General features: G+C 33.5%; 1 protein-coding gene across 1 annotated transcript; it reads left to right on the forward strand.

Annotated features, from left to right (window-relative positions):
* Nucleotides 1-20,219: 20,219 nt before the first annotated feature.
* On the forward strand, nucleotides 20,220-21,392 carry LOC131056838 (uncharacterized). The gene has a single exon (XM_057991105.2). The coding sequence runs from the start codon at nucleotides 20,229-20,231 to the stop codon at nucleotides 21,309-21,311; it is 1,083 nt and encodes a 360-aa protein (XP_057847088.2). The 5' UTR covers nucleotides 20,220-20,228; the 3' UTR covers nucleotides 21,312-21,392.
* Nucleotides 21,393-23,976: the final 2,584 nt, after the last annotated feature.

Consider the following 23,976-nt stretch of genomic DNA (forward strand, 5'->3'; position numbering starts at 1 on the left):
AACCAACAGACCAACTACATGAGGCTCTTGAGGGTTTCAGCCACCTCCACCTCCAGGGTACACATATTTCCAGCTACAACCTTAATTTATTTGTAGTCCTCATTCTGAGTGGTCGCTTTCTTCTTCATATTGCCTCGCATCCTCTTATTGGGTCCTTCATCAACCTAGATCACATTAGTATAATCCCCAATGGTAACAATAGTTTTGTCCTACTACATTCTATCAAAGTTGTTTACCATTGCATTCATGGCATCAACAATTTGCTTGACAATCTTATGGTTGCTAGACATAATAGTCTTGAGGGTAGCCTGAATTTTCTCATAGCCAACTTCCACCTTGGAGATTTTGTCCTCAAAACCTTTTTTCATTTGGTCAATACCTTCTCCATCCCTTTGAATTTACTCCAACACTAATTTTTTCTCCTCCTCCAACCACTGCCCAACCTCTTTCTGATTGCCTTGAATATTACCCACATGAATGGCCTCCATTTTGCTTCCCAATGCCCTTTGATTAATTCTGACCTCTTTCAACTCATGAAACAACCGCTTAAACATACTAAAGGTATAAATTTCATGTTCCCTTGCCATCCCTAGCACATCCTCATAGTCCTCCTTATCATTGAGCTCAACACATTTAGGATGAAGATCCTCATGAGTCGTAACACCAATATTAGCAGTAGTGGTGTCGAGGGGCGACAAAGGAAAAGACTGGAGGTTTTGACCCATACTACCCTCCTTCTCACCCACAGAAACCTCAAGGTTACCTTTAGATCCACTGGAAATAGGGATATCCTTAGCCACTGAAGTAGAGGAAGAAGAAATCAAAACTTTCTTCTGCCTTTTTCTACCTTTTCCCATAGGAGACTTGGCCATTGGGATCTTTTTAGTCTTAGCTTTTTTAAGAGGGGGAGTAGACTCAGTTTCAAAATCCAAGTCAAAGTCCTCACCACCTGACTCTCCAACACTAGTTTCATCCTTAGAGGAGCCCTGAATAGAAACATTCAGGGAACGAAGGGCACGAAAGTGGGAATCAATTAGGACTAAATGCCCTTCATGAAGGATAGGGAGTTTGGAAGGGTTCTTCTCATGGTCTTTGAAATTGACCCTTAAAGCAGACATAAGATAGAACAGAAAGGAAATCTTGACCCCATAACGAAAAATGATTCATAATAACAAAATGATGTCCATAAATTCTAGAGAAACAACCATCTAAGGTAAGATACTCCATGATTACCTTAAGGATTTTTCCCCAGAAGCTCTTGATCACAGAAATATTTTAGTAGCTAGCAGTATTCTTCATGAGCTTGGCTCTCTCTTCTTCAGTCTTTAGGAAGTTCTTCATAGCCCGCTCTGTATAAGTCCTATCTCTATAAAACTTCATCCCCTTAGTCAATAGGTCAATGACTTGGGCAATGAGGCTCTCATCAACCAACACCTTCCGCCCATGGAGAATAATAGTCCCATCTTTCCAATGCTTGGCAAAATAGTTGGTAACATCCATGTTAAGACCCTTTAGCCTTTCAATGTAAGGGCTAAAACCCCCTTTCTTCAGAAGCCCCCAGAGCTTCTTTTTCTTCAACTGCACACAATTTGGTGGCTCGGTTCTCTTCCTAGCGCTCCCCATTCTCAACTTCTTTCTATGAATAGCGCATCTACTTTCATGGTTGTGGGTAGGTGTTAGTATCTTTCCTGCTTTCTAGTTAAAAGCACACCTTGGTAAATTAGGATTAAATCTCATGAGGGAGTTGTACCTCTAAAATTCAGAGGAAGATTGTTGATTTAATTAGCAATCTCTCCAACTGTTAGTTTCTTATTTGTCTCTCATTACCGGGCATATTGAGTTTCTTATAATTATTTGGGGGACAAATCAGTTAACCAACAATTTTGAAATTAAAAATTATGGTTTTATATGAAATTAACCTCAAAAAAAAATTAATTTGAAAGGAAATCAAACTTTTAAATGAAAATTTTAATTTTAAATTGTATACACTCATATCTGAAAACAAAAATCAAAATTAATGGTGTAAGGAGTCGGGTTCACCAAAATGTAAAGTGGAAAATTGGGGCTTTAGCGAATTCGCCACATGGAAGGGAGAAATCACTAAGTTAATTTTCACTTGGAGGACTTTACATTCAAAAAAGGGGATGAATCCACTAGATCCAATCCTAAATAACACAAGGACTAAATACTAAGTAGATTGATTGCGTTTGGAATGTGTTTGACCCTCTTTTGTAAGTTGAATAGGTAAAGTGCTATAATTGAGGACAAAGTAAGTGAAAATAGTGAGCTACATATTCGGGATTTCCTTGTGCACCTAGATATGAAAAGTATGAGATGATTTGAAGCTTCTCTATGAAATTTTCCAAAAGTAGCAAGGACCGTGTGTTTAGAATAGGATGCCCACCCTCTTGGTCCTCTGAACCTTTCGCTCGTTGACAAGGGTTTTCTATCTCTACAAATAAAGCTTAATTCCAGAGGTACAATTGTGCACCTGCTTCCTGCACACATAAAGAAGGAGAAAGAGTTTGGGAATAGGGATTTGCCTAAGTCAAACCCCGATTTGGAATCAACCTTGAATGAAATACTATAAATGATGAAAAGGTATACCTTCAAATCTGTAATAGATGATGATGATGCTTTGCTTCTTGAATGTAATCATATATGTTGTATGAAATGGTATGAACATGGCAAAACCCCAACACACATTCTTGCAAATGAATGATGTAATGATGCTCCACAATTGGTGAATGAAGAATATGTAGCCTTGAAGAATGCTTGAATGCTAGATGTTGCCTTCTCATATTTTCTCCTTATGATTCTCTATCATGTACTTGTATTATGTATGTATCTCAAAATGAGAGGAGAAGACCTCCTTATATACTTGCCTATTGTCAAACTTATTAATTTTTTGACATGGGCTAACATGAGGAATTGTTTCCCGCCCAAATTTGGGATAGGGCCTAGGGGCCAAAATGGGTCCCAGTTAGGGAGGACCAGGGCGTGGTTCCTTGGTCCTACCCTAATTTGGGCTAGGAACAAGGGGCTATGCAAGGTGCAAAGTAAAAATATGAAGCTTGGTTGCATGGGGGAGGCATAAACAGGTCTCAATCAAGCATGGGGATGAGACCGCTAAGGTGAGAGCCCAAAATGTGGTCAAAATTTCAAGGGTGCAATTTTAGGATGCTACAACCCCAATGATTAACATGTGTAGAAATGACATTTTGTGTGGAAGTAGCCATGATAAAAGATATAAATGTAGGCACACTAGCCAAGGATGTAGCCACACTAATGAAATGATTGACTTGACTAGTGGGTTGAGAGTAACCAAGGACTACAACATAACTTTTGATTGGCATGATGTTAGTGTGAACAAGTTGAGAAAGGCCACACAACAAATCAACACCAATTTTATCACTTTGCACCATTCTTTTTAATCGTTCAAGCAAGTGGATTGCCTCACTTTTTGGGTATTATTGACTCATCCATTGTTGAAGATTTTCAAATTTATTGTCAATCTTCTCCAATTGTTCAATAGTAACCCTAGTTAGTGATTTATCCACATCATGATCTTTATGAGGAGAATGGGGATAAATGATGTCATTTGTTGGATTAGAGGAAGCACCAAAATTCTCATGGAACAAGTTATCTAATTGATATTCTTAGTGGTTAAACCTTGAGAAGCCTTAAGTCCACAACTTCTTCTCATAGGAATATTATATGTAGGACTAATGGTAACAAATCTCATGCACAAAGGAGGGAAAATTGAATGCAAAAATTAAAAACTATGATTAAGCAATGCAATTTGTTGCAACAATAATTGATTAACCAATTAATTAAGCAATTTGAATTATGATTTTGAACAATAAATGCCTTTAAATCATAACATAACATGTCATAATAATCAGATCTAAAAATACACTTAAAAAATCATGCAACCCACAAGTTAATTTTAGAGTAATAAATTATTGTTTCTTGCGAATTTCACCTCTTAATTTATGTGATTCAATTGAAAATAACAATTTTGAGTGAAAGTTTAAATTTCAAATGCATACAAAATTAGATCTCAGATAATAAATTAGAATTAGGCATGCAAGATGTTAGGTTCACCAAAATATAATGTATGGAAAATTGGGGATTAGGGTTTCACTAAGTAAATCCACTAAATAACCCAATTAACACTATATACATTAAAAGAGGGTTGAACCCAATAGATCTAGTCTCAATCCCAATGGGGAAAGGTCTGAGATTTTGATTGGATTCAACTCATTAATGTTGTTTAGCCTTTTTCATAGTTGAATTTGTAATGTAAATGTGAAATCAAGGAAAAACCATGAATAATGGAAGTAATTTGATAGAAACAATAAGATATAGATGTCCCACAGAGCCACCAACTAAGATCTGGGCAAAGGAAGATGTTTAGAACCTATTCTCAGAAGTTCGACCTAATTTTTTGGGACTAGGTAGCATAGATCCACTCTGGTCCTCTTAATTTTTTATCGTCAAAAGCTAAACCTATTCATTATTGTCGACACTATTGGATTCCTTGAGTACAACTCTTGAACTTAGAAAGAGAGGGAAAGATGTTGGGGATAGGGTTTTCCTTAGTTCAAACCCCAGTTTTGGAATCAGCCATGAAATTGAATTGATAAATGTAATGAAATACTTTCCTTTTGAGGGAAAAGTTGAAAATGATTGAAACAACAAAGTATATCTTAAATAAGTTTTTTTGACCTTGACAAAGGTTTTAGGGTTTCATGTAGGATGTCTTCATAAATAATTGATCACAGATGCCATCTTCAATATTTTAACTTGACCTCACTTTTTCTCCAATTCTTGATGAAAGACTAATTGCTTGCTCACTTGAATTGAATTTCAAAAAAAGTGTAATTGAGATAATAGAAGTTGTTACATTTCAAATGAGAGGGTTACACCTCCATTTATACTCATCTACCTAAGAATAAAATTGAATTTTTGGAACAAGCTAACACAAGATCTGAATTCTCACTCATTTGTGATGATCATTATGAGGCCTAATTTTAGGACTTGATTAAGAGGACTAGGGCATGGTACACCCTAGTCCTTAAAATTAGGATTCCAAAATGGGGGGAAACTAGGCAGATGATGAAAATGTAGGTTTGGAATGATGTGTGAGCAAAATCAACACTACAATCAAGCATCGAAAGTCAGAATGCCAAAGTGAGGCCTGAGTGAGGACAAAATTGTAAGCGAATACAATTTAGGATGGTATAGTAACATACGCTACTTGGAGGAAGCATGTGAAGGTATTTTGGGACTAGTTGAGTTCATGTTGGGTAACACATTATAATCCTACTCTTGGTGTAACATGTTGGCTTTAGGACCAAGCTGAATACATGTTTGGTTTAAGAAATGCACTTATGATCGACTTGCATATTGTAAATATGTTCTAGGCTAACATAAAGATGTATTGAACATTAGAATGCATATATAATTTTCATTGGGATCATTCCAATGTGTGTATTTGTTGTGGTAGTAGCAAATATTGTGCAAGATGTATACTCAATAAGGAAAGGCAAATATGTGATGAAGTGTGCGAACTACTTATGATACATATCCTATGCACATTGTGAGAGGTTTCTTATTCAAATTAGATTAGACTAAAGTTGAATATTGGGTTGTGAAGGTTCACATTACATATATTTTATATTTCTTAATTGTATTTGTGGTTGGTGCTTCATTATCTGAGTTGGTGCTCAATCCTTTGGATTAGGGGATTGGTGTCTCTTGTAGGTTAGAGCCTAAACATTTGATTGGGGATTGGTATCTCCATCTTGAGTTGTAACTCATCTGGGTTGGTTCGCACAAAATAACATCAGAGATGCACAGGTAATCATCCCTTATTTTATGTGTAAAAAACCTAATTTTCATTGGGATCGTTCCAATGTGTGTATTTGTTGTGGTAGTAGCAAATGTTGTGCAAGATGTATACTCAATAAGGAAAGGAAAATATGTGATGAAGTGTATGAACTACATATGATACATATCCTATGCACATTGTGAGAGTTTTCTTATTCAAATTAGATTAGACTAAAGTTGAATATTGGGTTGTGAAGGTTCACATTATATATATTTTATATTTTTTAATTGTATTTGTGGTTGATACTTCATTATCTGAGTTGGTGCTCAATCCTTTGGATTAGGGGATTGGTGTCTCTTGTAGGTTAGAGCCTGAAAATTCGATTGGGGATTGGTATCTCCATCTTGAGTTGTAATTCATCTGGGTTGGTTCCCACAAAATAACATTAGAGATGCACAGGTAATCATATGATGATTACTGAAGTTCTTGTAAGAAAGGTAAGGGACAATCCTTTTTATTACAGACTAATCCATTATTTATAGAAGACCCCGTCTCTGACAAACCAATAGGCATTTATAATCATAATTTTACCCTAGCCCAACTTCGCAGTACTCCAGGTGAACTTTCCACACCCAGTGTGGAGATCCCTGAACTGGTAAATTGAGCTTCAAAAAGCTTAGGGGGAACATATCGATAACAATGTTTTGAACCCCCGGAGTATATCTTGTGGTTTCTCTTCAGATTTTTTTTCCAAGTTTTATCCCAAAACTCATGCTTGAGTGTTAGGTGAGAGGCCAACTCATTTTTTTCCAAATTTTTGAGATCGTACGACCACGATACATGTACGACAACCCAAGCCAAAAGGTGTACGGCAAGCAAAAGTTCAGAGTACAATGAAGGTTAAAATTTATCACTTACTACTGGCTCATAGTTAGAATAGTGATTACTTTTCTCTTTATTCTAATCTAAAGAGATCGTACGACCACGATACATGTACGACAACCCAAGCCAGAAGGCATACGACAAGCAAAAGTTAAGAGTACAATGAAGGTTAAAATTTATCACTTATCACTGGCTCATAGTTAGAATATCTCACTTATTCTCATGAATATCAGTGGTATATCAGCAAGTGAGCTTGAAGGACTGTAACCTGAAGCACATGTTTTCATGATTCTGTCTAGGCTTTTCCTCCTAGGAGGTTTTCCCAAGGTAATTGTGTTTTGTTCTTATATATCTTTCCTATATCCTTAAATAATCACATGACTCTTCTAGTTCTAGGGAGCTATGGCATAGAAGACTAATGTGGTTTTCATGTCCATCGGAGCAAGTATTCATGTCCACCAGTAATACAAGAAAGATGAAAAATGAAAAATGAAAAATTGTACATGAAAAATGAGCTACCATCAAACTGGTAATTCATCTACGGAAGCAAATTGTACCCTATGCTTTTTGAATTTTCAAACTTGGAGGGTTAAAATGATTTGAAAGTTGTAACCCTCATGCATATTTTATACAGTTAAGAAATATAAAATATATATAATGTGAACCTTCACAACCCAATATTCAACTTTAGTCTAATCTAATTTGAATAAGAAAACTCTCACAATGTGCATAGGATATGTATCATATGTAGTTCGCACACTTCATCACATATTTGCCTTTCCTTATTCAAATTAGATTAGACTAAAGTTGAATATTGGGTTGTGAAGGTTCACATTATATATATTTTATATTTCTTAATTGTATAAAATAGGCTTCTCATTTATATGTTGGCTTTGGGAATTGATAATATATTGAAAGTGTTAGGTGAGAGGCCAACTCGTTCTAAGATTAGTGTTAGGTTGAACTAATCCATGAGAGCTATGTTGTTTTCATGCCATAGCTCACTTATTCTCATGAATATCAATGGTATATCAGTAAGTGAGCTTGAAGGACTGCAACCTGAAGCACATGTTTTCATGATTCTGGCTAGGCTTTTCGTCCTAGGAGGTTTTCCCAGGGTAATTTTGTTTTGTTCTTATATATCTCTCCTATATCCTTAAATAATCACATGACTCTTCCAGTTCTAGGGAGCTATGGCATAGAAGACTAATGTGGTTTTCATGTCCATCGGAGCAAGTATTCATGTCCACCAGTAATACAAGAAAGATGAAAAATGAAAAATGAAAAATTGTACATGAAAAATGATACCATCGAACTGGTAATTCATCTACGGAAGCAAATTGTACCCTATGCTTTTTGAATTTTCAAACTTGGAGGGTTAAAATGATTTGAAAATTGTAACCCTCATGCCTATTTTATACAGTTAAGAAATATAAAATATATATAATGTGAACCTTCACAACCCAATATTCAACTTTAGTCTAATCTAATTTGAATAAGAAAACTCTCACAATATGCATAGGATATGTATCATATGTAGTTCGCACACTTCATCACATATTTGCCTTTCCTTATTCAAATTAGATTAGACTAAAGTTGAATATTGGGTTGTGAAGGTTCACATTATATATATTTTATATTTCTTAACTATATAAAATAGGCTCCTCATTTATATGTTGGCTTTGGGAATTGATAATATATTGAAAGTGTTAGGTGAGAGGCCAACTCGTTCTAAGATTAGTGTTAGGTTGAACTAATCCATGAGAGCTATGTCGTTCTCATGCCATAGCTCAATTATTCTCATGAATATCAGTGGTATATCAGCAAGTGAGCTTGAAGGACTGCAACCTGAAGCACATGTTTTCATGATTCTGGCTAGGTTTTTCCTCCTAGGAGGCTTTCCCAGGGTAATTGTGTTTTGTTCTTATATATCTTTCCTATATCCTTAAATAATCACATGACTCTTCCAGTTCTAGGGAGCTATGGCATAGAAGACTAATGCGGTTTTCATGTCCATTGGAGCAAGTATTCATGTCCAGCAGTAATACAGGAGAGATGAAAAATGAAAAATGAAAAATTGTACATGAAAAATGAGCTACCGTCAAACTGGTAATTCATCTACGGAAGCAAATTGTACCCTATGCTTTTTGAATTTTCAAACTTGGAGGGTTAAAATGATTTGAAAATTGTAACCCTCATGCCTATTTTATACAGTTAAGAAATATAAAATATATATAATGTGAACCTTCACAACCCAATATTCAACTTTAGTCTAATCTAATTTGAATAAGAAAACTCTCACAATGTGCATAGGATATGTATCATGTGTAGTTCACACACTTCATCACATATTTGCCTTTCCTTATTCAAATTAGATTAGACTAAAGTTGAATATTGGGTTGTGAAGGTTCACATTATATATATTTTATATTTCTTAACTGTATAAAATAGGCTCCTCATTTATATGTTGGCTTTGGGAATTGATAATATATTGAAAGTGTTAGGTGAGAGGCCAACTCGTTCTAAGATTAGTGTTAGGTTGAACTAATCCATGAGAGCTATGTCATTCTCATGCCATAGCTCACTTATTCTCATGAATATCAGTGGTATATCAGCAAGTGAGCTTGAAGGACTGTAACCTGAAGCACATGTTTTCATGATTCTGTCTAGGCTTTTCCTCCTAGGAGGTTTTCCCAGGGTAATTGTGTTTTGTTCTTATATATCTTTCCTATATCCTTAAATAATCACATGACTCTTCTAGTTCTAGGGAGCTATGGCATAGAAGACTAATGTGGTTTTCATGTCCATCGGAGCAAGTATTCATGTCCACCAGTAATACAAGAAAGATGAAAAATGAAAAATGAAAAATTTTACATGAAAAATGAGCTACCATCAAACTGGTAAGTCATCTACAGAAGCAAATTGTACCCTATGCTTTTTGAATTTTCAAACTTGGAGGGTTAAAATGATTTGAAAATTGTAATCCTCATGCCTATTTTATACAGTTAAGAAATATAAAATATATATAATGTGAACCTTCACAACCCAATATTCAACTTTAGTCTAATCTAATTTGAATAAGAAAACTCTCACAATGTGCATAGGATATCTATCATATGTAGTTCGCACACTTCATCACATATTTGCCTTTCCTTATTCAAATTAGATTAGACTAAAGTTGAATATTGGGTTGTGAAGGTTCACATTATATATATTTTATATTTCTTAATTGTATAAAATAGGCTTCTCATTTATATGTTGGCTTTGGGAATTGATAATATATTGAAAGTGTTAGGTGAGAGGCCAACTCGTTCTAAGATTAGTGTTAGGTTGAACTAATCCATGAGAGCTATGTTGTTTTCATGCCATAGCTCACTTATTCTCATGAATATCAATGGTATATCAGCAAGTGAGCTTGAAGGACTGCAACCTGAAGCACATGTTTTCATGATTCTGGCTAGGCTTTTCGTCCTAGGAGGTTTTCCCAGGGTAATTTTGTTTTGTTCTTATATATCTCTCCTATATCCTTAAATAATCACATGACTCTTCCAGTTCTAGGGAGCTATGGCATAGAAGACTAATGTGGTTTTCATGTCCATCAGAGCAAGTATTCATGTCCACCAGTAATACAAGAAAGATGAAAAATGAAAAATGAAAAATTGTACATGAAAAATGATACCATCAAACTGGTAATTCATCTACGGAAGCAAATTGTACCCTATGCTTTTTGAATTTTCAAACTTGGAGGGTTAAAATGATTTGAAAATTGTAACCCTCATGCCTATTTTATACAGTTGAGAAATATAAAATATATATAATGTGAACCTTCACAACCCAATATTCAACTTTAGTCTAATCTAATTTGAATAAGAAAACTCTCACAATATGCATAGGATATGTATCATATGTAGTTCGCACACTTCATCACATATTTGCCTTTCCTTATTCAAATTAGATTAGACTAAAGTTGAATATTGGGTTGTGAAGGTTCACATTATATATATTTTATATTTCTTAACTGTATAAAATAGGCTCCTCATTTATATGTTGGCTTTGGGAATTGATAATATATTGAAAGTGTTAGGTGAGAGGCCAACTCGTTCTAAGATTAGTGTTGGGTTGAACTAATCCATGAGAGCTATGTCGTTCTCATGCCATAGCTCAATTATTCTCATGAATATCAGTGGTATATCAGCAAGTGAGCTTGAAGGACTGCAACCTGAAGCACATGTTTTCATGATTCTGGCTAGGTTTTTCCTCCTAGGAGGTTTTCCCAGGGTAATTGTGTTTTGTTCTTATATATCTTTCCTATATCCTTAAATAATCACATGACTCTTCTAGTTCTAGGGAGCTATGGCATAGAAGACTAATGCGGTTTTCATGTCCATTGGAGCAAGTATTCATGTCCAGCAGTAATACAGGAGAGATGAAAAATGAAAAATGAAAAATTGTACATGAAAAATGAGCTACCGTCAAACTGGTAATTCATCTACGGAAGCAAATTGTACCCTATGTTTTTTGAATTTTCAAACTTGGAGGGTTAAAATGATTTGAAAATTGTAACCCTCATGCCTATTTTATACAGTTAAGAAATATAAAATATATATAATGTGAACCTTCACAACCCAATATTCAACTTTAGTCTAATCTAATTTGAATAAGAAAACTCTCACAATGTGCATAGGATATGTATCATATGTAGTTCACACACTTCATCACATATTTGCCTTTCCTTATTCAAATTAGATTAGACTAAAGTTGAATATTGGGTTGTGAAGGTTCACATTATATATATTTTATATTTCTTAACTGTATAAAATAGGCTCCTCATTTATATGTTGGCTTTGGGAATTGATAATATATTGAAAGTGTTAGGTGAGAGGCCAACTCATTCTAAGATTAGTGTTAGGTTGAACTAATCCATGAGAGCTATGTCATTCTCATGCTATAGCTCACTTATTCTCATGAATATCAGTGGTATATCAGCAAGTGAGCTTGAAGGACTGTAACCTGAAGCACATGTTTTCATGATTCTGGCTAGGCTTTTCCTCCTAGGAGGTTTTCCCGAGGTAATTGTGTTTTGTTCTTATATATCTTTCCTATATCCTTAAATAATCACATGACTCTTCCAATTCTAGGGAGCTATGGCATAGAAGACTAATACGGTTTTCATGTCCATCGGAGCAAGTATTCATGTCCACCAGTAATACAAGAAAGATGAAAAATGAAAAATGAAAAATTTTACATGAAAAATGAGCTACCATCAAACTGGTAAGTCATCTACAGAAGCAAATTGTACCCTATGCTTTTTGAATTTTCAAACTTGGAGGGTTAAAATGATTTGAAAATTGTAATCCTCATGCCTATTTTATACAGTTAAGAAATATAAAATATATATAATGTGAACCTTCACAACCCAATATTCAACTTTAGTCTAATCTAATTTGAATAAGAAAACTCTCACAATGTGCATAGGATATGTATCATATGTAGTTCGCACACTTCATCACATGTTTGCCTTTCCTTATTCAAATTAGATTAGACTAAAGTTGAATATTGGGTTGTGAAGGTTCACATTATATATATTTTATATTTCTTAATTGTATAAAATAGGCTCCTCATTTATATGTTGGCTTTGGGAATTGATAATATATTGAAAGTGTTAGGTGAGAGGCCAACTCGTTCTAAGATTAGTGTTAGGTTGAACTAATCCATGAGAGCTATGTCGTTCTCATTCCATAGCTCACTTATTGTCATGAATATCAGTGGTATATCAGCAAGTGAGCTTGAAGGACTACAACCTGAAGCACATGTTTTCATGATTCTGGCTAGGCTTTTCCTCCTAGGAGGTTTTCCCAGGGTAATTGTGTTTTGTTCTTATATATCTTTCCTATATCCTTAAATAATCAAATGACTCTTCCAGTTCTAGGGAGCTATGGCATAGAAGACTTGCTCATCTACACTACAATGCCTTTCCATCATTGGAGCAATAACTCTAACATCGCTCAGTATCAGAAGATGTTACAACCGGTGAAACATGTGATCGTAGTACTCCATTTGAACTTTCCACACCAGTATGGAGATCCCTGAACTGGCAAACTAAGCTTCGAAAAGCTTAGGGGGAACATATCGGTAACAATGTTTCAAACCCCCGAAGTATATCTTGTGGCTTCTCTTCAGATTTTTTTTTTCCAGGTTTTATCCCAAAACTCATGCTTGAGTGTTAGGTGAAAGGCCAACTCGTTCTAACATAGAAATGAAGGTTACAATTAAATCTATTCATAATTACCCTAGGAAAACCTCCTAGGAGGAAAAGCCTAGCCAGAATCATGAAAACATGTGCTTCAGGTTGTAGTCCTTCAAGCTCACTTGCTGATATACCACTGATATTCATGAGAATAAGTGAGCTATGGCATGAGAATGACATAGCTCTCATGGATTAGTTCAACCTAACACTAATCTTAGAACAAGTTGGCCTCTCACCTAACACTATCAATATATTATCAATTCCCAAAGCCAACATATAATATATTGATAGTAGCTCAGTGGTAGAGCACTCCAGTAGCATATGGAAGGTCCTAGGTTCGAGTCCTAGGACCTTCCATATGCTTCTGGAGTGCTCTATCACTGAGCTACTGGCCCCTCTTGGACCAGTCCATCGTCGGTCCGAGTGTGGCTTATTTCCAACACCAACAAAATTTGGTATACTTTCTTCATCATTTTGTCACCATTTTTCATGCTTTGGTAGAACTTGGAGGTAGCTATGTCAGTGGAAAACTGTGCTTATCTTTTGTATTTGTCTTTGCATTTTGCCTTAGCATATATTTATGCTGATGTTGCCACTCAAATTTTGTGATGGTGAAGTTCTCTGCTTTCAACAATCTTGATTTTTAGTTCAATTCTTTGCCATTTCCTTACCCTCTTTACACTGCTAGAGCTACCATCAATAAGGAAATTTGTCATCTTTCATGGATTAGTTCAACCTCAAGAAATCAAAATTTAAGGATATAGGAAATATCAGTGGTATATCAGCCATAGCTCACTATGCTTAGTTCAACCTCATGATCTCTTTCTATTTGCTTCCCCTGTGCTAAGGGTACAATTTTCATGTCCATCGGAGCAAGTTGAAAATTTAGGTTTTTGGCTATATATGGGACAAAAGTGTCATTTTCAAATCATTTAACCCTCCAAGTTTGAAAATTCAAAAAGCCTTCTGCGAATAAAATGGTGGTCCCTACTCATAAGCATCGATTTGAGTGCCAAAGATGACATAATTGACCCCGAAACTATGAGCTAGCGATAAGTGATCGATTTTATCAGATATGCCTCCAAGAAGGCCCAAGAAATCAAAGAAAGTGTCATGAATATCAATGGTATGTTAGCAAGTGAGCTTGAAGGACTAAAACCTGAAGCACATGTTTCACCAGTTGTAACATCTTCTGATACTGAGCGATGTTAGAGTTATTGCTCCAATGATGGAAGGGCCTTGTAGTGAAGATGAGCAAGTCTTCTATGTCATAGCTCCCTAGAATTGGAAGAGTCATGTGATTATTTAAGGATATAGGAAAAAGGGTAGAACTGAATATCATCTAACTTAAATCTAGAGAAATGAGTGAACTGCTAAGATAACATCTTCTATGCTAGAATACAGTTTTTATATCGGTTAAGCTCTGTCTGTTCTGATATGAAACCCTAAACCCTTTACCAGAATAACAAAGCACTTATCATTTCAAATTAAATCTCACTCATAACATGGAAATGAACAAATAAGAACAAAACATTATGAAGTTATCTTAGCAGTTCAAATAAGGCTTAAGACTTATTATCCTTCAAATTTCAAACCTATTCTAAATAATCTTACTTCCAGTTCTACCCCTTCCCCTTATATATATAGGATAGTAAGTCTTAACTGAAATGATATAGGACAAAAGGGTACACTACAATAAATAATCACATGACTCTTATTCTCATGACTCTTATAATAACACCTAAATCATACTTTCAGAATGTTTTAATTCTAGATTTAGGCATAACATAGAAATGAACAAATAAGAACAAAACACAATTACCCTGGGAAAACTTCCTAGGAGGAAAAGCCTAGCCAAAATCATGAAAACATGTGCTTCAGGTTGCAATCCTTCAAGCTCACTTGCTAATATACCACTAATATTCATGACACTTTCTTTGATTTCTTGGGCCTTCTTGGAGGCATCTCTAATAAACTTTTCTCTTCTTTTTGTCCATGAATATCAGTGGTATAATGCTATTCATATTTGATCCTATATATATAATTATTTTGAGTCACCCTGTTAAAGGATTTATAAAAAGCCTGTTAAAGCTACCCAATAAAGGGATTTTCCATCTACTCAAATGGTTAGAAAAATGGTTTGTGAAAAGGGGTTTTCTCCTAAATGACTTGTTATTGGGTAGCCATGATTCATATTTTGGTGGTGTTAATTTCATTTATCTTTTTAAATACCCTTTTAGGTAAACTTACGACATTGAGTTGATAAATGGTCTATTATGTTATTTCTGTTGCACTTTAAGGAGTAACGAAATAGACCATGTTTCATATTTTGGTGGTGTTAATTTTCATCAATGCAAAAGTATGAATTGAATTATATATTTATCAACTCAATGTCATAAGTTTACCTAAAAGGGTATTTAAAAAGATAAATGAAATTAACACCACCAAAATATGAAACCTTTTGTTAGGATAGGTTTGCACTCCTTAAAGTGATATTTAACAGCATCAATTATGATTTTCTTAGCCTTGTTGTTGTGTCTTTTCATGATTCTGGCAAGTGGCAAGACAAAGCTTAGAATAGGTTTAAAAAGGTGATAGAGGAAAAGCTAAGCAAAATGAAGAATTCGTGGATGAAACAAAATAACTTCAATAACAGGGTGACTCAAAATCATTGAGTTCTTCAAATCCTCTTACAAGGTAACCTTTAATAGGGTTTTAACCTCTAACTGGGTATTTAGCCATCCCTTAACCAGGATGGCTAAATATATAGAAATAGCCACTCTAAACTTTTGCTTGTTGTACGCCTTCTGGCTTGGGTTGTCGTACATGTATCGTGGTCATACGATCTCTTTCAATTTGCTTCCCTTGTGCATCGTACGGCTTTACTGTATGTCATGCAATGTTCCACGTGCAGTATTTGCCGTACATAATTTATTGGGCTGTTTCCATGCCTCAATAAATAAGTTCAACTGGAGTACTGCGAAGTTGGAACAAAAGCTGGAAACATTGTAAGACATAACATAGAAATGAACAAATAAGAACAATACACAATTACCCTGGGAAAACCTCCTAGGAGGAAAAGCCTAGCCAGAATCATGAAAACATGTGCTTCAGGTTGCAGTCCTTCAAGCTCACTTGCTAATATACCACTGATATTCATGAGAATAAGTGAGCTATGGCATGAGAATAATTGTTTGCTTTCAGAATGTTTTCACTATAAAAATTCGAATAAGGATAGTAAGTCTTAACTGAAATTTTTGGGCTATTTATAGCCTTTCAAATTAATCCTCAACTCAAGAAAAGTATTCTTGTCCTATTTTAAAACTTCAACATGCTCCTACTCGGGCCCTTACTTTAAGTGAACCCTTTTTCCTATATCATTTTAAGCTTATTTGGGTTCTATCCTATTTTAAAGTTCAGAGTACATTTTCCCCCACTTAATATTGTCAATCTTAATATCGTCAACAGGATTATAACACGTTATAATCCTACTCTTGGTGTAACATGTTGGCTTTAGGACCAAGCTGAATACATGTTTGGTTTACGAAATGCACTTATGATCGACTTGCATATTGTAAATATGTTCTAGGCTAACATGAAGATGTATTGAACATTAGAATGCATATATAATTTCATTGGGATTATTCCAATGTGTGTATTTGTTGTGGTAGTAGCAAATGTTGTGCACGATGTATACTCAATAAGGAAAGGCAAATATGTGATGAAGTGTGCAAACTACATATGATACATATCCTATGCACATTGTGAGAGTTTTCTTATTCAAATTAGATAAGACTAAAGTTGAATATTGGGTTGTGAAGGTTCACATTATATATATTTTATATTTCTTAATTGTATTTGTGGTTGGTGCTTCATTATCTGAGTTGGTGCTCAATCCTTTGGATTAGGGGATTGGTCTCTCTTGTAGGTTAGAGCCTAAAAATTTGATTGGGGATTGGTATCTCCATCTTGAGTTGTAATTTATCTGGGTTGGTTCCCACAAAATATTATAAGTTCTTTATTGTTTTGTGAGGCTAGATTTTGGCAATAGATCCAAGTAGTTATTCTGATTGTGGTTTTTCCCTTCTTGGTTTTCATATACATTGAGCCAACCCCTCTCAATATATTTGTGTTCTTAACAAGCTAGTTGATTCATGTGTCCTCAATGATCCTTTTCGAGGTAGGTGGAAGTATTGTTAGAAGCTTGAGAGTGAATTCATAATTGATGCTAAGGTGGTGACATTAGTATAAAAGGGTTTTTTCAATACCATCTATCACCAAATTGGCCAATTGGTTTTCCTCAATGTTTTCCTCTTTGTATATATGATTAGCCACATGAGAATTGAAGTCTTTTAAAAGCCCCAAGTCTATTTCAAAAATTGTTTATAGTCACCAACTTGAGGTAGACTCCTTCCTAAGAAAGTTGATGAAAATCGTCAAATCCCCTTCTATTTCCATATTTTGGGTTTTAATATCAAGACATTGTTCCAATCAATGGACTAATACTTGAAATGTTTGTTCCTCTCGATAATGGTTTCAAAAAAATTCAATTTTTTTTGCCTTCCTAGTTTTGAATGATGCAACCAGCTTGTAAGTAACTTAGGTTGCCACATGAGGCATTGCCAAAATTTAAATTAAGTCAACCAAACTATAGAGGTTTCCTTTTGATATTAGCTCTATATTATTGGGTCTTAGCATCATTGACCCCATTAACAAGGAGTTTCTATTACTTTATTGGACTAACAAAGGTTATATATATTTAAATTATATTTTATATTGTTAATTTTACAATTGCTTGCTAAATGCTAGATTGAAAATGATTAAACTAAATACATTGTTGGTAATCATGATGCCTTAGGGCCTTAGTATTCTTAAATTCAAGAGTCACTCTTGATTCTTACCTCCTCACATATTACTCTATCCACTATTGCTTATGAATGCTTAAACATAATTGATGAGTGAGACTAGTTTCCTTATTATAACTTCAAAATTATTTATTGAACTTTATAATTATTAAGAATCTAACCCATCCTTTCGCATTATGCTTGGCTTATCTATCCTCTTTGTTTTCTTCTCTCACTTTTTATTATTATTAGTTTTATTTTTGAATGATATAAATTTATCGAGGCAGGGTCTCTCACATTTTAAATTATCATAAGTTCTATATTTGAACTTGATATATATTTATTGAGGCGAAATATATTATACCAAGAGCTCTTTCGAAATTTAGTTTATTGATTGAAAAAAAATTCTAACTATTTTGAAATATCTTATTTTCCTTTTTACTAATTATAATAGAAAATATTTCAAATTTAAATTAAATAAACTAAATATATAAGCCATATATATAATAGTCAAACCTCATTATATTATTCACTTTACTATCTTGAGTTTATGCTTATCTACACATTGTCATCTTATTCACTCTCCTTGGATTCTATTTTCCATGGTAACAATGAAAAGATATATAATAGCAACATTATGACTTCATCAATATTTTCCACTACCAAACGAGAACTCAAATATATAGATTGTATTTCAACAACTATAGAATGAAATATAGGTTAGAAAATGTAAAAAGTGAACCTTATTTTATTATGGCGGTTTCTAATTTCAATTGATTGATAAAATAGATTTGTAGGTTAAGGATAATATGTGTCTTTGATACGGTGAATGTAATATAATGATGGGTGAAATGGTGGCAGTGGGAAAAAATTATTTTGAAGATAAGATAAAATGAGACAATTTCAAGATCATTAATTTTTGTTAGGCTTGTATTTTTAACACAAATTTAGTTTGTAAAGGCAAAGCCTTTAAGTTTGGAAACCCCAAACTTGTGATTTCCATGCAAAACATGAGTCTAGAGTTCCTCCAAAGTTTTATTTTTTTGGAAAAAAAAAAGAAGAAGATTTATTAAAATATCGTTACATTTAATATAAGACAAATATTTCTACACGGCAACAACTATCACAATAAGAAATTGAAGCAAAGTCCATGTGCCTACAAAATCACCTGAAAACATTCTTACAAATATTAAAACTCTAATTAGGACATATTTGACCCACCCCAACTAGACTAGGATCATTCTAGTTGATCATCCTAAAAGTCATTGAACCAAACCACAAGAACAACCATACTTCCTTCATTGGTGTTTGGATCGTCTACTTAGTCCTCTTTGCCCTCATTGGATGAAACCTTACTCCCACTCACATGTATGTATGAAATATTTCATGCTTTAACACTACTAATTTATAATGTTAATCTATATAAGTTTACAATATTTATTATAAAAATACGAATTGATTTAAAATATTTTTAAAGATAGAATATAATTGTTTCTAATTTTTATAATATTTTTAATATAGAATTTTTAGAATAGTTTCTAAACTGAATTTAAAAAAATTAGTTAAGTTATTTCTAAGATCTTTTTAACAAGAATGTCTTTATTTTTTTAAATGAATTTAGAAACTTTATATAAATATTTATATTATATTATTATATTTTTATTGTTTATTGATATTTTTAAGAATTAAAATTTTTAATTAGTTAATTTAAATTATACATAATATATAAATGAAAGGCATTCAAATTATCTTGTCATAGATCTCATATAGATCAAGTTGAGGCATTAAGCATTCCTACCCTCTTTTGGGATTTAAACTTGTGACCTCTCTTTCAAGAACACAAATTATCCACCACTAGACCAACTCATGAAGGCCTTTTATTTTATCTTCATAATTCATGATTCTATTGATTTGGGTCTAGATAATTCATGATGTTTGATTTGCAATAAAATTAATTGATAGCAATAAAAATCTATCATGAAATAATCTAGCCCCAAATCTAAAGATGCCACCTAGAAGAGACTTTTATTTACTTTCACAATTACATTTAGTCTCATACAGCTGCATTCAATAATAAACCCTTACATTATATCACATATTTAAGGTAAAAATATACTATTATAGATTTAATCTCTTGAAAGGAGTAAATTTAACAAATAAATTTGCATGAAAGACACGACGATCAACCAAATTTAATAGAAATTCCAACCAAGTGATCTTGACCGTCCATGCAATTTAATTATACATTTTGAAAGGCTCGCTACCGTTATATTGAATAAACACTTTTTTGTCGACTTTTGCATGTCGGCTTTCTAATTTTGGACTGAAGAATTTTAGAATTCAGACATTTATATCAAGACGACCTCAAATCAGAATGTTTCAAACAGAATTTGCAGTCTGAGAATTTTTTTCTGTAATTATGGCGTTAAAAAAATCTATTGCTCCAGCGAAAAGACGGGGGAATTATTTTGAACGTCTTCCAGAGGATATCAATGTTGAAATCCTGTCCAGGCTGCCTCTTCCCAATGTTTTTCAAGCTCAAAGCGTTTGTCATTCATGGCGAACCATTATTCGCTCTTTTCCCCAATTTCACAAACTTTGGGAGGAGAAGAATAGTGAGCAATGGCTTGTTATGGATGACTGTGATGGTGGGATTGAGATCTTTAATCCCAATCGAGACTTCAAAAAGAAGATGTTTGATTCTTCCTCATGGATTCTCAAAGCTGCAAATGGGGGTCTTTTGCTTTATTTGAACGAGACTGATGGAATTTTTCAAGTAATCAATCCATTAACAATGGAAGCTCGGCAGTTGCCTAATCCAATCTTGAGAGAAGAAAATCCATTCTTTTATCTGAAGATAAAACTAGGTATAATTGATCTTATTGTTGACTCAACAACTAAGAGTTATCAGGTGATTGTGATTGGAGGTTCGAATCAAACTTCAGATCTCTTGATATTCAGATCCACTACATCTTCTTGGGAAATTAAACTTGTCGAATTCAGTTATAAAGCTGCGAGGATTACAGATTGGACTCCCTACAAAACAGTGGGCAACCAAACAGTTCACTGCTTTCCATTGCAGGGGCATGCTCAGGCTTCTTACAATCTATGTGGAGAAATTGTTCATGCAAACCAAAAACATGGCGGAGGATCGAGAGGACTTGTGATGGGAAAAAATGTTAAAGCAGCAATTTGGAAACCACCTATTGGGAGGAATTTTGTGTTTATTTTTGAATTGGATGAGGCTTCTTGTCAATGGCAAGTGGTGTGTGTCTGCAGATGGGGCAAAGCACCCTTTAGTGAACTGCTTTGTGAAGAAGACTTTGTCTTGAGTTGCCTTGGTGCATCCAAAGATTGCATTTGGATAATACCTGCATTTAGTAATAAAGATGTATACCAAACCAGGTTAATGTTGCAGCAGCAAAAAAATATTTTCAAGAGTCACAAGCAAGATAAGAGCAGAGCATTCCCCATACCCTTGAGATTTTCTCTATGCCCATGAGGCATACTTTTAATTGACTTTAGCCTTAATGTGGTCATGTGGTAAGTTTTTGAGACTGGCAGTGATAGACATGGAATTGTTTTTTTTATTGTGATCCTTGATATCAATAGTTCCTTTGCTATAAATATAAGTGCAAGAACAGTTTTTCTTTAACAATTCTCATTTATGTTTACATAGAATATATCACAGATAAAGTTCAATTAGATGGAAGCAGCTGAATTTTGATGAATGGAATAGTCAGGTACATTGGTTGTCATGACATTAATAAAGTTGGTTGGTTGGATTTAAATAGTATATTTTTTATGAATACATGAGTTAGATTTTATTGATATAAAATAATATACATATATTCACAGAAAGGTAGAGGGATATAGGGTCACTCTTCAGAATCACACAGACAGAGTCTGGAAAGCTAACAGAAATAACAGAAAAGTTACTTAAGTAGCAAGAGCAATTTACTAATAAGAGGCAAAGGAGGATCCTGGTCATCTGCCTTGCCCCATACATAATTGGATTTGGGGTGACATCAAAAAGGGACCACCCCTCGTCAACATTTTAAGTTTTTCTTTGTTTAACTGACTTATTTGAATTCATACTTGTCTTTAAGCAAAATCCATCCAATAATATGATTTTAAATAAAACAATAAAAACTTAAAATATATTATTAAATTAAAATATACAACCCTTATCTACAACCATCTTCACTCCTACACCCACCTCATTTCTCATTAGAAAATCCACACCTGCTAATCCTGCCAAGCCCCAATTGCTAGAGTTCTACACATCGTAAGTAAAAGCTTGAATCACTAATACAATTTTTTTTTTCATCATACACTAAACAATCAAATAAATGAACATTTGTTTTAACAATGCCATTTGCAGGGATCCCTAGATGATTATGCAGACCTAGTTTTTGGTGCAGCTCTCTTAACTTCGTAAATTCTCTCATGTATGCTATAGCTGTTTTGTAGCTTTTGATTATTTAAAAAACTTTACAGCTTGATCCGATAAAATAGAAAAACATTATCAGAGTATACATTTCACAAGAGCAGTGATTAAATTGATAGGTTTTCTTTTTATAAATGTTTATATGGCACCAAATTTACATGGACATGTTTATTATAAATTGCTTTTTATCTAATGATAAAACAAGCTGCAATTGATTAAATTTACAAAAAAAATTAATCTGTTTTTTCTTCTAACAATAAATAATAATTGGTGTTCAATGCAGACAACAGCATTTGGCTTACAGGTGGTCAGTATCTTCTGGTTCTACAAAATAGTCAGAATGGTCTTCTACAAATTGTCCAAAAGAAACAGGAGGGAACCAAAAGTTTCATAAGTAGATGTAATAAATTGCATTATGGCACGGTCCTATTGTTAAATATTTAATGGTCTATCCATAGCCAATTTGTTTAATTAAAATAATTTTAAAAAAAAACTAATTTATAAAAGCTGGCAGTAGTTTCTACCTTTCTTGCTGAAAATCAACATAAAAATATCTATACTTATTATTTGTTAACTGGAAAGTATCTGCAAGTAAAAATTCTAAAAGGTTCAGAACTATCACCTTTGTTTTTTCTGACATAAGATGATATATCTGCATAACAATTGTTCAAATCTTTAAGTTATTTTAGTGATCTATTGTTTATTTATGTTATTTAATAATTAATTGTATTCTGTAATAGAGGAATTTGGAAAATTATATTTGAAAGACTTAATAAAAATCGTATTATAATACATACATGCATTAACTCAAAAATATTATTTATAAAAAATATTTGTTTGTCATGTTACATGTGTTTCTGTGTTTCTTTCCCATGATAGAAATAATAGATATAATCTTATACTTTTAAGTAGTAGAACCACATTCTACTACTTTCCATGTATGAGATAAGTGGTTCATGATGGATTGTGTTACATCTAAGACCTATCCTAACAATCTTTAAGTTATTTTAGTGACCTATTGTTTATTTATGTTATTTAATAATTAATTGTATTCTGTAATAGAGGAATTTGGAAAATTATATTTGAAAGACTTAATAAAAATCGTATTATAATACATACATGCATTAACTCAAAAATATTATTTATAAAAAATATTTGTTTGTCATGTTACATGTGTTTCTGTGTTTCTTTCCCATGATAGAAATAATAGATATAATCTTATACTTTTAAATTGTTAGGATAGGTCTTAGATGTAACACAATCCATCATGAACCACTTATCTCATACATGGAAAGTAGTAGAATGTGGTTCTTCTAGAGGATTGTCTAATTTGTCTTTGCAATTAATTTCAATTCTAATCATTATCAATGGTTTTCATTATTTATATGTGGTGTTAAATTTATCCCATAATTAAGGTGTTCACTATTCATGACAATTAAGATATAAATACAAGAATTATGAGTATGCAATCCTTTTCAAGATTATAACTTTTTTGGATAAAAATATTTACAACCACTACTCATAAGCTAGGATAAAGTTTTTATCCTCGGATCACCAAAATTAATCACACCAAGATTATTAATTAGCATATTTTCTTAGACCCAATTTATCTAGAATCATGCAAACATTTGGTTACCAAGATTCACATTTGATAGTGTGCATTTTAAGGATATTGATCTAGAAACAATGTCTTAACTATATTGTTCTAACTATTGGC

Source organism: Cryptomeria japonica, chromosome 4 (assembly GCF_030272615.1).
Source record: "Cryptomeria japonica chromosome 4, Sugi_1.0, whole genome shotgun sequence".
Taxonomy (NCBI): Eukaryota; Viridiplantae; Streptophyta; class Pinopsida; order Cupressales; family Cupressaceae; genus Cryptomeria; species Cryptomeria japonica.